Source organism: Caretta caretta, chromosome 8 (assembly GCF_965140235.1).
Source record: "Caretta caretta isolate rCarCar2 chromosome 8, rCarCar1.hap1, whole genome shotgun sequence".
Classification (NCBI taxonomy): domain Eukaryota; kingdom Metazoa; phylum Chordata; order Testudines; family Cheloniidae; genus Caretta; species Caretta caretta.
In genome coordinates, this window is record NC_134213.1 from 44,705,055 (window position 1) to 44,717,367 (window position 12,313).

At 44.4% G+C, this 12,313-nt stretch overlaps 1 protein-coding gene across 9 annotated transcripts in view; it reads right to left on the reverse strand.

Annotated features, from left to right (window-relative positions):
• Positions 1-12,313, reverse strand: part of PACS2 (phosphofurin acidic cluster sorting protein 2) — a 174,671-nt gene that overhangs the window by 96,896 nt on the left and 65,462 nt on the right. For 8 of the 9 annotated variants that reach the window (XM_048861946.2, XM_075131446.1, XM_048861939.2 and 5 more), the window contains exons 4-5: positions 3,868-3,993; positions 1,351-1,513 (exon numbers count right to left, since the gene is read on the reverse strand). In XM_048861946.2, the coding sequence (XP_048717903.1) occupies positions 1,351-1,513; positions 3,868-3,993 (289 nt within the window). The remainder of the gene's footprint in view (positions 1-1,350; positions 1,514-3,867; positions 3,994-12,313) is intronic. The other variant, XM_075131449.1, reaches the window with a different exon arrangement.

Here is a 12,313-nt window from a genome sequence, read left to right on the forward strand (position 1 = left end):
TATTGTCATGGTGTCACTGGGTGCCGCTGCTATACCCCCATCTTCGAACATATGCTGCCACACCCACTCTCAGCTGAGGGTTATTCTTTTATAACGTTTTATAACAAAGGTTAAACAGAAGACAGTCTTAAGTCAATACCTGGCCCCCAAGCTTCAGGGCCACTCCTCCCAGGGGTCTCTGGCACTCCAGCTCCTGGCAGCTTCCTTGCCTTGTCCAGGTCTGCTCCCCTCTCTTCCTGGAGCCCCTGGCCCCCTTGCTCCAGGGACCCACCACAGCAGTTAGCTCCACTCCAGTGTGGCCTCATCTGACCACATCTCAGCCTGTCTCCATCCTTCCTCCCCAGCTGCCTACCAGCTGCCCTTTATAGGCCCAGGTGTTGCGCAGCCCCCTTTAATTAGCTGGATGAGACTCACCTGCTCCCATCTAGGGAAGCTGGGCTCAGTCTATCTGCAGAGACCAGTCACCCTGTGACACATAGTAAAGAGGTAAGGAAATCTGAACTCGTGCCAGATGAGAATTTATCAAGAACCAATGGAGCACAGGATCTCAGAAGCTTAGGGGTTTGTCTACATGGTAACTAGTCCACTGTAGCTATTCCAGGCTAGCTCCCCACATGGACACACTCATTCTTTACTGAAAAAAGAAAAGGAGGACTTGTGGCACCTTAGAGACTAAAATTTATTTGAGCATAAACTCAAGTTTTTCTTTTTGCAGATACAGACTAACACGGCTGCTACTCTGAAACCATTCTTTACTGAGAGTGCCTTTTTGTGGTTTAGCTTCATCTTCAGTAGACAAGCCCTAGGTCAGAGAGGATTTGACTTCACAGAGAATATGGAAGAGGGAGAAGAACAAAGCTGATTTCCATGGTTATTTGCAGTGCTCTGTTTTGGTTCCTCTTCACCCCTCCCAACCTAGACCACATTGTAGTTTTGTTTTTTTTAAATGATATTTACTACTTCTCTTTCCTAGCCCTACCCTCCTTGAAGCTTTTGGTTATCAGCAAAATGCAGGAAGTGGCACGTTATTTGTGATGTTTGAAGGTCCCATGCAGGACGAGGGCCCCACTGGGACAGGCACTTTACAGACATAAGGCAGTCCATGCCTGAAAGCTCATGCTATCTGAAGAGACCAGGCGGAGGGATGGAGAAGGGGATTTGACATGGTGGGGAAGGGAGCAAGGTGGTGGCAGAGACAAGGCCAGTTTGTTTAGTTTTTCTCTGTTGTATTTATATCACAAAAATGTAAGTTGAGGCAGCTTCCAACCAGGTGGGCTTTCGGGAAAAAGGAAGGGAAGAAACGGGAGAGGAAACAGATGGGCTGAAGTTCAATAGAGGGCATATCTTTACCTGTGGACTTGATCTTCTGGCTAGGCTGCATGGTGCTGTCTTCATGGTCTATTGGCTGACTAGACAGTGAGAAGATCCAGATCTCTGCTACTTTGGCTGTGGCTTCCTTGATGTTACTGAAAAGGCTCAGAACCTGGCCTCCTTCAGTCGGGTGCTGCATCACCTGGGATTGGGGAAGTAACAGTCTTATATTTAAATGTTGTGGGCCTGATTCCCATCCACTAATATTGGAAGAGTTCTTTAATGAGTTACTCTGGGTATGCAAGAAGGCTCAAATGCCTGGGTCTAGAAGAACCACCAGTTATAGACACTATTTAATGCTATTTCAGAATTTACTTGGCTATCAACTCAAGGAAGTGGCAGGGACAGAAGATTTCAGTTTGACACATGATCAGATCACACTGAAGCATGTTATTGGATTACCCTCATTATTATTCTGTTAGCTTGCCTGGGTACTAATTTTAGTGATCATTAAGTTATCCAGCTCTCATGAATTCCCAAACAAAACAACCTCCAAATCTACTTTAAAGCCAGCTGCAGAAACCATCCGCAGTGACCTTTCCCTGGACAAGCATGTTAGGTGCTTTACAGAACAAAGTGAAAAAAGCAAGTCCCTGCCCCAAACAGCTGGCAACCTAGATGTGACAATGAGAACTGGTGAAAGCACAGACAAAGGGACATCTTTGTGGTTCTATAAAAAATGAAATTTGCTTCTCCATTCTTTGCCACCTTCAACATGATGATGATCATACCTTCCTCCTATAGTTTCTCTTCTAGGCTTCCAAGACTGTCCCTCTTGTGCTCTTCCCACCCATCCAAATGCCCTTTCAGTCGCACTTCCCCTCCTGGTCTTTATCAGTGTTCCGCAGGACTCTATATCTGGCCCCCTCCTATTCTCCACTTTCCCCCTGGGTGACCTCATCCACTCAAAGCTTCAATTGGCCACCTTTGTGTTGGTGACCCACCAGTCTACCCCTCCTACCCTTAACCTATCTGTTCAGTTTTGCATCTGACATCAGCGGGGAGAAGAAAAACTCTTGTAAAAATTAAGGAACTAAAAATTCCAGGACGTACTATTTATAGGGTGCTCTATCAGAAACTAGATGTTTTTTAAGTTAGTGAATTTCAAAAAAATTCCAGCTGACATCCTCTTTTAGATTCAAACACATTGCAAATACTTCATAGATATTTAGCATTTTCATATCCTCTGCTGTCAGAAGTGACAAAACAGTAAGAAAAAGTATTATATTTCAACAGTGAATGCTTAACATTTTAAAGAGATATGCTGGTGAGCTTACTTGAGTGATGCTCATATTTTTTAGTGTTTAATTTCCAATTATTAACAATGAACCAAACATGATACAAGACAAAGACAAAAAGGTAAAAAATTAGGATTTAACTGAAACTCAAATGCAGAAATGAAAAAGTATTTCCGTTTAAAAGCTCAGTTTGCACAAAATAAATAATTTGTAGATAAAATCAATCAATTATCTAATATCACAACAACCTAGCACAATTGCAGTGTTAAACCATTTCATTTTGTAATAAATTCTCCACTGATGGAACTAAATTTATGGAATGATATTTTCTGGAAGATTTCTATGCTAAGTGTAGTATGGCAGGTTTCTGCTACACAATGCTTCTAACACTATATTTTTAATATTCACAAGTACACAGCTGCGTAGATTAGGGAATAAAAGAATTAGTGTGAAGCTAACTGAAGTTCAGTGGATACCATAAGCATCTCCCACAACTGCTGATTCAAAGTTGAAAGTCAGCTTCCTTTGGTCATCTGCTTTCCATGAATATACAAGAAATCAAGTTGTATTAACAAGAATGACCATGAAAAGTAAAACTCAAGATTTCAATGCCTGAACAGCCCAACTGAAAATGGTGGAAATTATACAATCATGGTGAACTATCATCATGCACATGCAGAAAGGGGCAGAATTAAGATTGCATAGGCTACTTTGATTTCAGCATTTCCTAACTTTGAAATGCTTGACTTTGCAACCTTAATGTATTTGGATGGAGTAAGAGAAAAATGTGCTATTTATGTTCAAGAATTCAAGAAACAGACAGATGTTAGCTCAATTGAACTAAATTTACTGCATCTTTGGTTGACTGTTCTTGTGCATTATTTTTTAAGAATATTTATTAGAAATGCTTAAACTCTCTCATGCCGAAGCATGTTTTAAAGACAAGGGGAGCGATAGCATATTTGGGCAAAGTACTTGAAACTGAGCCTGAACCTTAAAAACCATAAGAGAAATAGGCCAGCCCTTGGTTTTCCTGCTTACATTTTATAGAAAATACATAGCATTTATTACTTTATATTATTTCCATTAACACTCTTGCCCTATAAACCTTGGTACACTTGAAAAGTGAGACACATATGAAAGCCATCTAGGTACTTTTCTCAGAAAAGAATGGTAGCCTTAGATTTAAACTGAGGATAGAAGGCATATGCTGGCTGACTCCATCCGAACGCTTTGAGTTGTGTTGATGAACATCTACCTCGGCCATGTTGATGGAGCCCACTGCCAAAGTCTTGTAGCCCAGAATCGTTCGGTTTTTGTATCGCTTCCTCCTTTGCAGCATGATCTGAAGCTTGTTGCCTTCTCTTTTCAAGAAGTGAGGATACTGAAGTCAGAATACAATTTGAAAAAATGTTACACTTCTTGCCACTAGCTCCCAGCTACCCCGTTTACAGCTGACACACACTTTTGCTCCTTAAAGTTAAATACCTCGCCCAGTCCCAGTGCTTTTAAAGATGTTTACAGTTCATCTAATCTTTTGTTCTAGTACTCTGCACTGGTTCCCAGGAAGGCCAAGCTTTAGGTACTTCTGACTGAACACTCTTGGCCAGTTTTTACAGCCAAACATTCTCTTTTCACCACTCTGTTGGTTCTGCCCTCACAACACTGAAGAATCCAAAATAATTACTCATCTTACAAACACAGCTCTGCAGAAGTGCTTTCAATGGGTCTTTAACAGAACATGAGCTTGTTTGGGTGGCTGGGAAGGGAAATCTGTTCGCGTAAACCTCAATTGACCTATGTCCATTATACAAGAAAGGAACTGGCCCAGCCAATCACAGCACAGGGAAGCCTGATCCTCAACTGTATGTTTATTTCTCATGTAAGCAACTTACTGAATGGCAGGAGTTTTGTGCGCACAACGTCCTCATGGTTATTTCTCAGTAGACAAACTGAATCCCTGTGCTCTGTCTTGCTGACAGCTATTTGCAAGAGTGCAGAGATCTGTGTAACCACTAGGGCTGTTGAATAATCACAGTTAACTCACACAATAAACTCAAAAAGATTAATCACAGTTTTAATTGCACTGTTGAACAACAGAATCCCAGTTGAAATTTATTAAGTATTTTTGGATGTTTTTCTACATTTTCAAATATATTGATTTCAATTACAACACAGAATACAAAGTGTACAGTGCTCACTTTATATTTTTATTACAAATATTTGCACTGTAAAAATGATAAACAAGAGAAATAGTATTTTTCAATTCATCTCATACAAGTACTGTAGTGCAATCTCTTTATGGTGGAAGTGCAACTTACCAATGTAGATTTTTTGTTACATAACTGCACTCAAAACCGAAACTTTAGAGTTGGGGTTGGCAAACTTTTTGTCCCGAGGGCCACAACTGAGTATGGAAATTGTATGGCGAACCATGAATGCTCACGAAATTGGGGTTGGGGTTTACGGAGGGGGTGAGGGTCCTGGCTGGGGGTGCGGGCTCTGGGGTGGGGCCAGAAATGAGGAGTTAAAAGGTGCAGGAGGAGGCTCCAGACTGGGGCAGAGGGTTAGGATGTAGGAAGGGGGGGTGAGGACTCCGGCTGGAGGTGCGGGCTCTGGGGTGGGGATGAGGGGTAGGAGGGTGCTCCAGGCTGGGACCAAGGGGTTCAGAAGGTGGAGCAGGGGGTTGGGGCATGGCATGGGGGAGGAGGTGAGGGCTCCAGCTGGGGGTGCAGGATGGTGTTCCGAACTGGGATTGAGGGATTCAGAGGGCAGGACGGAGATCTGGGCTGGGGCGTGAGAGGGGGTGAGGGCTCCAGCTGGGGGTGCAGGCTCTGGGGTGGGGCAGGCTGGGATCGAGGGGTTCAGAGGGCGGGAGGGGGATCAGGGCTGGGACTGGGGCCCAGGAGGGGGTCAGCGGTGCAGGCTCTGGGTGGCGCTTACCTCAAGCAGCTCCCAGAAGCAGTAGCATGTCCCCACTCCAACTCCTATGCAGCGGCGCGGTCAGGTGGCTCTGCATGCTGCCCTGTCCGCAGGCACCACCCCTGCAGCTCCCATTGGCTGATGTTCCCAGCTAATGGGAGCTGCGGGGGCAGCGCTTGGGGTGGGGGCAGCATGCGGAGCCCCCTGGCTCCCCCTTTGTGTAGAAGCCAAAGGGGGGACATGCTGCTGCTTCTGGTAGCCATGTAGAGTGCCCCCCGACCCCACTCCCCGGCTGGAGCACGAGAGCAGGGCAAGCCCCAGATCCTGGTCCCAGCAGGAGCTCAAGGGCTGGATAAAATTGGCTGGCTATCCGGATGTGGCCCGTGGGCTGTAGTTTGCCCACCCGTGCTTTAGAGCCTACAAGTCCACTCAATCCAACTGCTTGTTCAGCCAATCGCTAAGACAAACAAGTTTGTTTACATTTACAGGAGATAATGCTGCCCACTTCTTATTTACGTCAACTGAAAGTGAGAACAGGCGTTCGCATTGCACTTTTTAAAGCTACCATTGCAAGGTATTTACTTGCCAGATGTTAAACATTCGTATGCCCCTTCATGTTTTGGCCACCATTCCAGAGGACATGCTTCCATGCTCATGATGCTCGTTAAAAAAATGTGTTAATTAAATTTGTGACTGAACTCCTTGGAGGAGAATTGTATGCCTCCTGCTCTATTTTACCCGTATCCTGCCATATATTTCATGTTATGGCAGTCTCGGATGATAACCCAGCACTCAGTTTTAAGAACACTACAACTTTCACTGCAGATTTCACAAAACGCAAAGAAGGTACCAATGTGAGATTTCTAAAGATAGCTACAGCACTCGACCCAAGGTTTAAGAATCTGAAGTGCCGTCCAAAATCTGAGAGGGACGAAGTGCAGAGCATGCTTTCAGAAGTCTTAAAAGAGCAATACTGAGATGCAGAAACTACAGAACCCAAACCACCAAAAAAGAAAATCAACCTTCTGCTGGTGACATCTGACTCAGAGGATGAAAATGAACATGTATCAGTGGTACTGCTTTGGATTGTTATTGAGCAGAACCCGTCATCAGCATGGGACCATGTCCTCTGGAATGGTGGTTGAAGCATGAAGGGAGATATGAATCTTTAGCGCATCTGGCATGTCAATATCTTGCAACACTGGCTACAAAAGTGCCATGAGAACGCCTGTGCTCACTTTCAGGTGACATTGTAAACAAGGAGCCAGCAGCATTAGCTCCTGCAAAAGTAAACAAACGTGTCTGTCTGAGCGATTGGCTGACCAAGAAGTAGGACTGAGTGGACTTGTAGGCTCTAAAGTTTTACATTGTTTGTTTTATTTTTGAATGCTGTTTTTTTCCTACATAATTTTACATTTGTAAGTTCTACTTTCATGATAAAGACATTGCACTACAGTACTTGTATTAGGTGAACTGAAAAATACTATTTTCTTTTGGTTTTTTACAGTGCAAATATTTGTAATCAAAAATAATATAAAGTGAGCACTGTCAACTGTGTATTCTGTGTTGTAATTGAAATCAATATATTTGAAAATGTAGATATTGCCATTTATTTAAATATTTTTAGATTTCTGTTATTGTTTAACTGTGATTAATTTTTTTAATCACTTGACAGCCCTACTAATCACCAAATGGTTCTCTCTCAAGAGCCAGTCCTGACCTCACAGGTGCTGACAGGCCTGCCGGAGTCTGGCTTGTTCTTCAGGGTGTCAGAGTTGTGTCCTGTCATCACCAGCAAGGCCAGACAGTGTGACTGAGGTGCTGTCAGGATTAATACCCTGGGCTTCCAACTTTTGGGTTTTGTTTTTAGTAACTACATGGCTGTTCCTGCTGAGAACTCTTGGCCTTCACTTCAGGGCCAGGTATCGTCTATAGGAATTTCCTTTCTGAAGTGTCCGACACTGAGATCCAGGGGAGGCAGGATACCCAGCAAAACTCCTTGTGATTCACATGTTCTAGAAAGGCTGGGCCCCGAGAGTTTGTGTGTTTCAATCAGTACTCAAGATCCAGTTTTATTATGAACCAATAAACATTTAAAATGGAGTCTATACACATGGGAAAGCACCTTCTCACATAACGATATAGTACACACAAAAGAACTATGTTACAAGAACAGCCAGGTTGCAAAGTCAAGCATTTGACCTGCCTGGGCATATGCATTATGATACAGTCTTTAAATACATGATCACATAATTTTTAAGTGAGCTGTAACTCACGAAAGCTTATGCTCAAATAAATTGGTTAGTCTCTAAGGTGTCACAAGTACTCCTTTTCTTTTTGCAAATTTTTCTACTGTGACACATTCAGTGCACAGGATGGACAGTGCTCACGGAATGAGCAGCCACACAATGTTTTTCCCTTGTTGCTCAATGCATGCAGTAAATTAGCCCTGGGCCACACTATTCAAACCCTACTCTGAAAATACAATTATTAATTGCCTTGTGGGCTTTTCTATGGTGCTCATCACTAATGTATGTGAAACACTCAGATACTATAATGAATTTATTTTCACAATACTTTTGTGAAATAAACAGTGCTATTATCTCCATTTTACAGACGGGGAACTGAGGCACCAGGAAACTAAGGTCAAGAGTATCCACGAATTTTAGGTGCCCAATTTGAGATCCCTAGGACCTGATTTTTCAGAGCACTTAGCATTATACATACATACTTCATACATTCAAAGCACAACTCTGCACTTCAAAGCATTTCTGCAAATCAGACCACAGAGTTCAAGTGAGGCACCAAGAAAATGAGCATCATCATTAGAGATCACGTCTTAAACAACTTGCCCAGCAACTCTGTGGCAGAGGAAAGGATAGAATCCAACTTTCCAGGGCAGCATTCAGCTGTGCTAACCCAGCTTTCCTGCCCCTGCCTCATTCACCACACACCTTCAAATTTCTGCAATAACTGAGGTAGAGGCCCTATAGACAACAGCCTCCTTCGTTACACACCCGATTCATCCCAAGAGCACCATCCATCCTGTGCACTGAATGAAGCAGGGATGCTGCAGAAAAATAATAAGAGACTAAAAATATATAATAGATGGGCCTGTGTAACCCTAAACCAGTCCCCCTGAGTTCAGGCATATCCTAAATTTTGAGAGCTTGAATTTGCAACCTGAATGTTTTTTTAATGTAGCATGTTTGTGTGTAAGTGTAATTTCCTACGCTTTAAAAAGCAAAACTGGGAAAAGGAAGATCCCTCATGTGGCATCCTATTGATATCAGCGTGGGTCACCAGTAGGTTGGAATTTTAGATCCATCAAACAGACCTCTGCAGCTTGAACAAATGACCAACAGTAATAAATTGCCATCCTCTGGATCAGCTCTAGAGGGGGATGGGACACTTTGCCAGCGGGTTTCGCTCACATTTGCTGACAGCAGAGGAATGGTGAGACAAAGGAATCCTGGTTTAAATTCTATGCTCTAGGGAGTTTCAGAGCAGGAGCAAATCAGAACAGTGAAGGGTACAAGAGCTGGGCAAGGCGCACAGGTCAGGAGACTGATAGCATTACATAACTTAAGGTGTTCCCAGGATCAGTAATGGCATTTGGGCCAACAACCCTCAGCCTAGGAAGTCTCTCAAACATCATGGCCTTAGGTTTCGGCCTTTATCTAGCCCAGGCTGTGGTTATTAGCTCAGAGACAAAGTACCTTCAAGCTGTCATCTAATTAAAAGACAATCGGTGCCCGTCATTAAAATCCTACTATGCCATTTCAGAAAGACATCCCACACATTGCTGTGCAGAACACCACAAATCCTTCATGTAATCTATGAGAACCTCACCTTGTCTCAGTGACCAGTTCTCACTGCATCACACTTGCCTCTCCTGTTTCATTTCATAAAAGCTCAAAATGCCCAACTGCTAGAGACAGGGCACTAGAGGGGGAGGGCTCTGAGTTACAGAGAATTTTTTCCCACCTGCTCAGGATCATATTTGGGGTTAAGAAGGAATTTTCCCTGAGTCAGACTGGAAGAGATCCCGGGGTTTTTTCGCCTTCCTCTGCAGCATGGGTCACTTCAGGTTTAAATTAGTGTAAATGGTGGATTCTCTGTAACTTCAAGTCTTAAACCATGATCTGAGGATTCAGTAATTCAGCCAGAGGTTAAGGGTCTATTACGGGAGTGGGTGGGTGAGGTTCTGTGGCCTGCAACATGCAGAAGGTCAGACTAGAATCACTAGATGATCACAATGGTCCTTTCTGACCTTAAACACAGTGAGTCTAAGTGTCTAGGGCACAGTTCTGCAGTCCTTGCTCAGACTGAACTCCCAAACACATCAATGCAAATTGACCCTGATGGACCGTAGGACAGTGTTCTACATGTTACAGCTCCACATTTTAAACGGTGGTGTGTTCTAAGCTAGAAGGGTAAATTAAAACTCAGTGCATCCATGAGATGTCCAAAAGATACATGCTGCAAGTCAGAGAAGTAAAGAGGAGAAACCTCAGGTGCAGAGGAAGTGGAAGATTTAGAGTGTGCTCACCGCTGCCTATTTCCCCGGTAGCTATAGTTCTCTTAACTGAGTGCATGTATTAATGCAGACCGAAGAGAAGCCAAATCCTGCCTCCAGCTATTGGGTAACTGGAAGTCCTAGAAAACCATATGCTTAGCCAGCTATGTGAGGTAAAAGCATTTGCTCCTAGTGGAATGGGGTGAGGGAGAGTGTCTCACTTCACCCCTAATCACCTCAGGAGATCTGGTTTGCTGCAAGACTGGGCATCTAAAGTTAGCCAACACCTGGAAGAAAAATTCTCAGAGCTGCATGTTATTTTATTCTTGAGCTACAGCTTTGCTGCCTCTACTCACTCTGCAGTAGAAACTTGTTTGGCAGCTAGGCTCCATTTAACCCAGCCTGTATCAGGGAAGGGCTAGGTAAGCACCTATCTCAATGTCTCAGTTCGGCTTGGCAGCTCCCAGGATTCTCAGGCAACAGATGACAAAAGCACTATCACAGTTATCCCCATTCCCTCTGCTCTCGTTACCCATGTGTAGCACAGGGTTTAACTGCTTTTGGAGTATGAAAGATCCTATCTGTTGTCCAGACCTCACTGTACTGGGACCTTATTTCTTTCTAGCCAAACAGTTCAGCAAATTTGAAAAAAACAAAACTTCTAAGCATTCCCCAAATGGGGCTATTCCAGATTAGCAACATTTCTGAGTCTCATTAGCCTGTACTTTGCTATGCTTAGGGCATGCTGTCTTCACCACAAGGACCACTCTCAGCCCTTAAGAGTGCAATTCACCCATAGCAAACAAGCCTCCATCCTCATTTTCTGCATGCGGAAGATCAGAGCAGCACATCCAGTGGTTAGAGCAGGAGACCTGCATCCCTATATCCCCAGGAAGCCTGATTTGTCTAATCTCGGCAAAAAGGCAAGACCTAATATCGATCTACCATTAATTTATAGCATCGTGCACTGGCAGAGCTAGGTGAGGGCCCTATTTTAGTGCTCCTTAGGCGAAACTCCCACTGTGCCACCCCTGGAAAGGTGGCCAAGCTAATGTTTCCCATAAAAGGGAAAAGGCAAGAGCTTTATTTTTTAAAAGCAAGCACAGCATTTGCAGAATCCGAAGTTGCCAAGTGACTAACAATCAGAGAACTCTTTGTGTGCGCCTGTGGTTCTTGTTTTCCTCCTGTTCTAAAGCAGTTTTAAAGCAGGTTCCATTCCTGACTCTAGCAGAAGGGGATTTTATGCAGCCTCCCAGTTACTCCCTTCTGTAAAATGTGGGGGATGACACTAGTCTAAGGTAGGAGGCCTGGTTTGTGGTAAAGGCAATTGAGTGCCTAGAATTAACAGCAGTCAGTGGAAGAGCCGGACTAGACCTCATGGCCTCCTGCCAGCTCCCAGCCAGGAGGCTGCTGTTCCATGTGTGGCATTCCTTGTCACTGAAGAGCAGTCACTTATTCTCCCACAAGGGTACCCCAGAGCAGTAGGAAGAGCGTGAGAGGAGAAAGGAGCCCATCCCTCACACCTAGCAGAAGTTGGTGATGCGGGATCCTGAAAAAGCTAGTGGGAAATCCAAAGCCACCCCAGGAGCAACTGCGGAGAAGAATGCTGGAGGATTTTGGAGATGGAGGAGAGAAAAGGGCAGGCCAGCCTGAGGCAGCTGCTCCCATTAAATGGCTTTCTTCATTCTATTCATCTCCCATAGACTGCTCGACTCCTAATCCTGCTCCCCCTCATCCCCAGGCCTGCCCCTTCTTCCTTCTCCCTCCACGTTACCTGGATGCTAGCAAGGAGAGCAATGGAAGCACAGAAAAAAGCCTTCCTGCTCTGCCTAGCACCTGCGCCCGCAACAGCCCCAGCAACCAGGAGCAGCAATTGAAGGGGCAGTTTTTCAGCCCTGCAGCACTCCTGGATGCATGAGATCCAAGGTAGGTAACAGACTGCATGCCGGGGAAGGATAATGTCATATACCCCCGCGCAGGACATTCTGCATTTCTGCTGGAGGGAACGCTGCTGCTGAGCAGGACACACTCTGTGCATTCTGGGGGTTCGTACTGAGCATGTACCGACAATTTTCAGAGATTTTTAGATCCCAGCCCCAAACTCCACTAAGGATATGGAAACTACCATTTTCAGAAGCTTACAATTTGCCAATATCCAATTGATTTCCACAGGAACAGAAAACTGTACCTCCCACTCCAATGCTAGCCCTGTCAAGTTTCAAATCTTTGCTCCAAAGCATGGAGGTGCTAGAGCTCCTCAAAT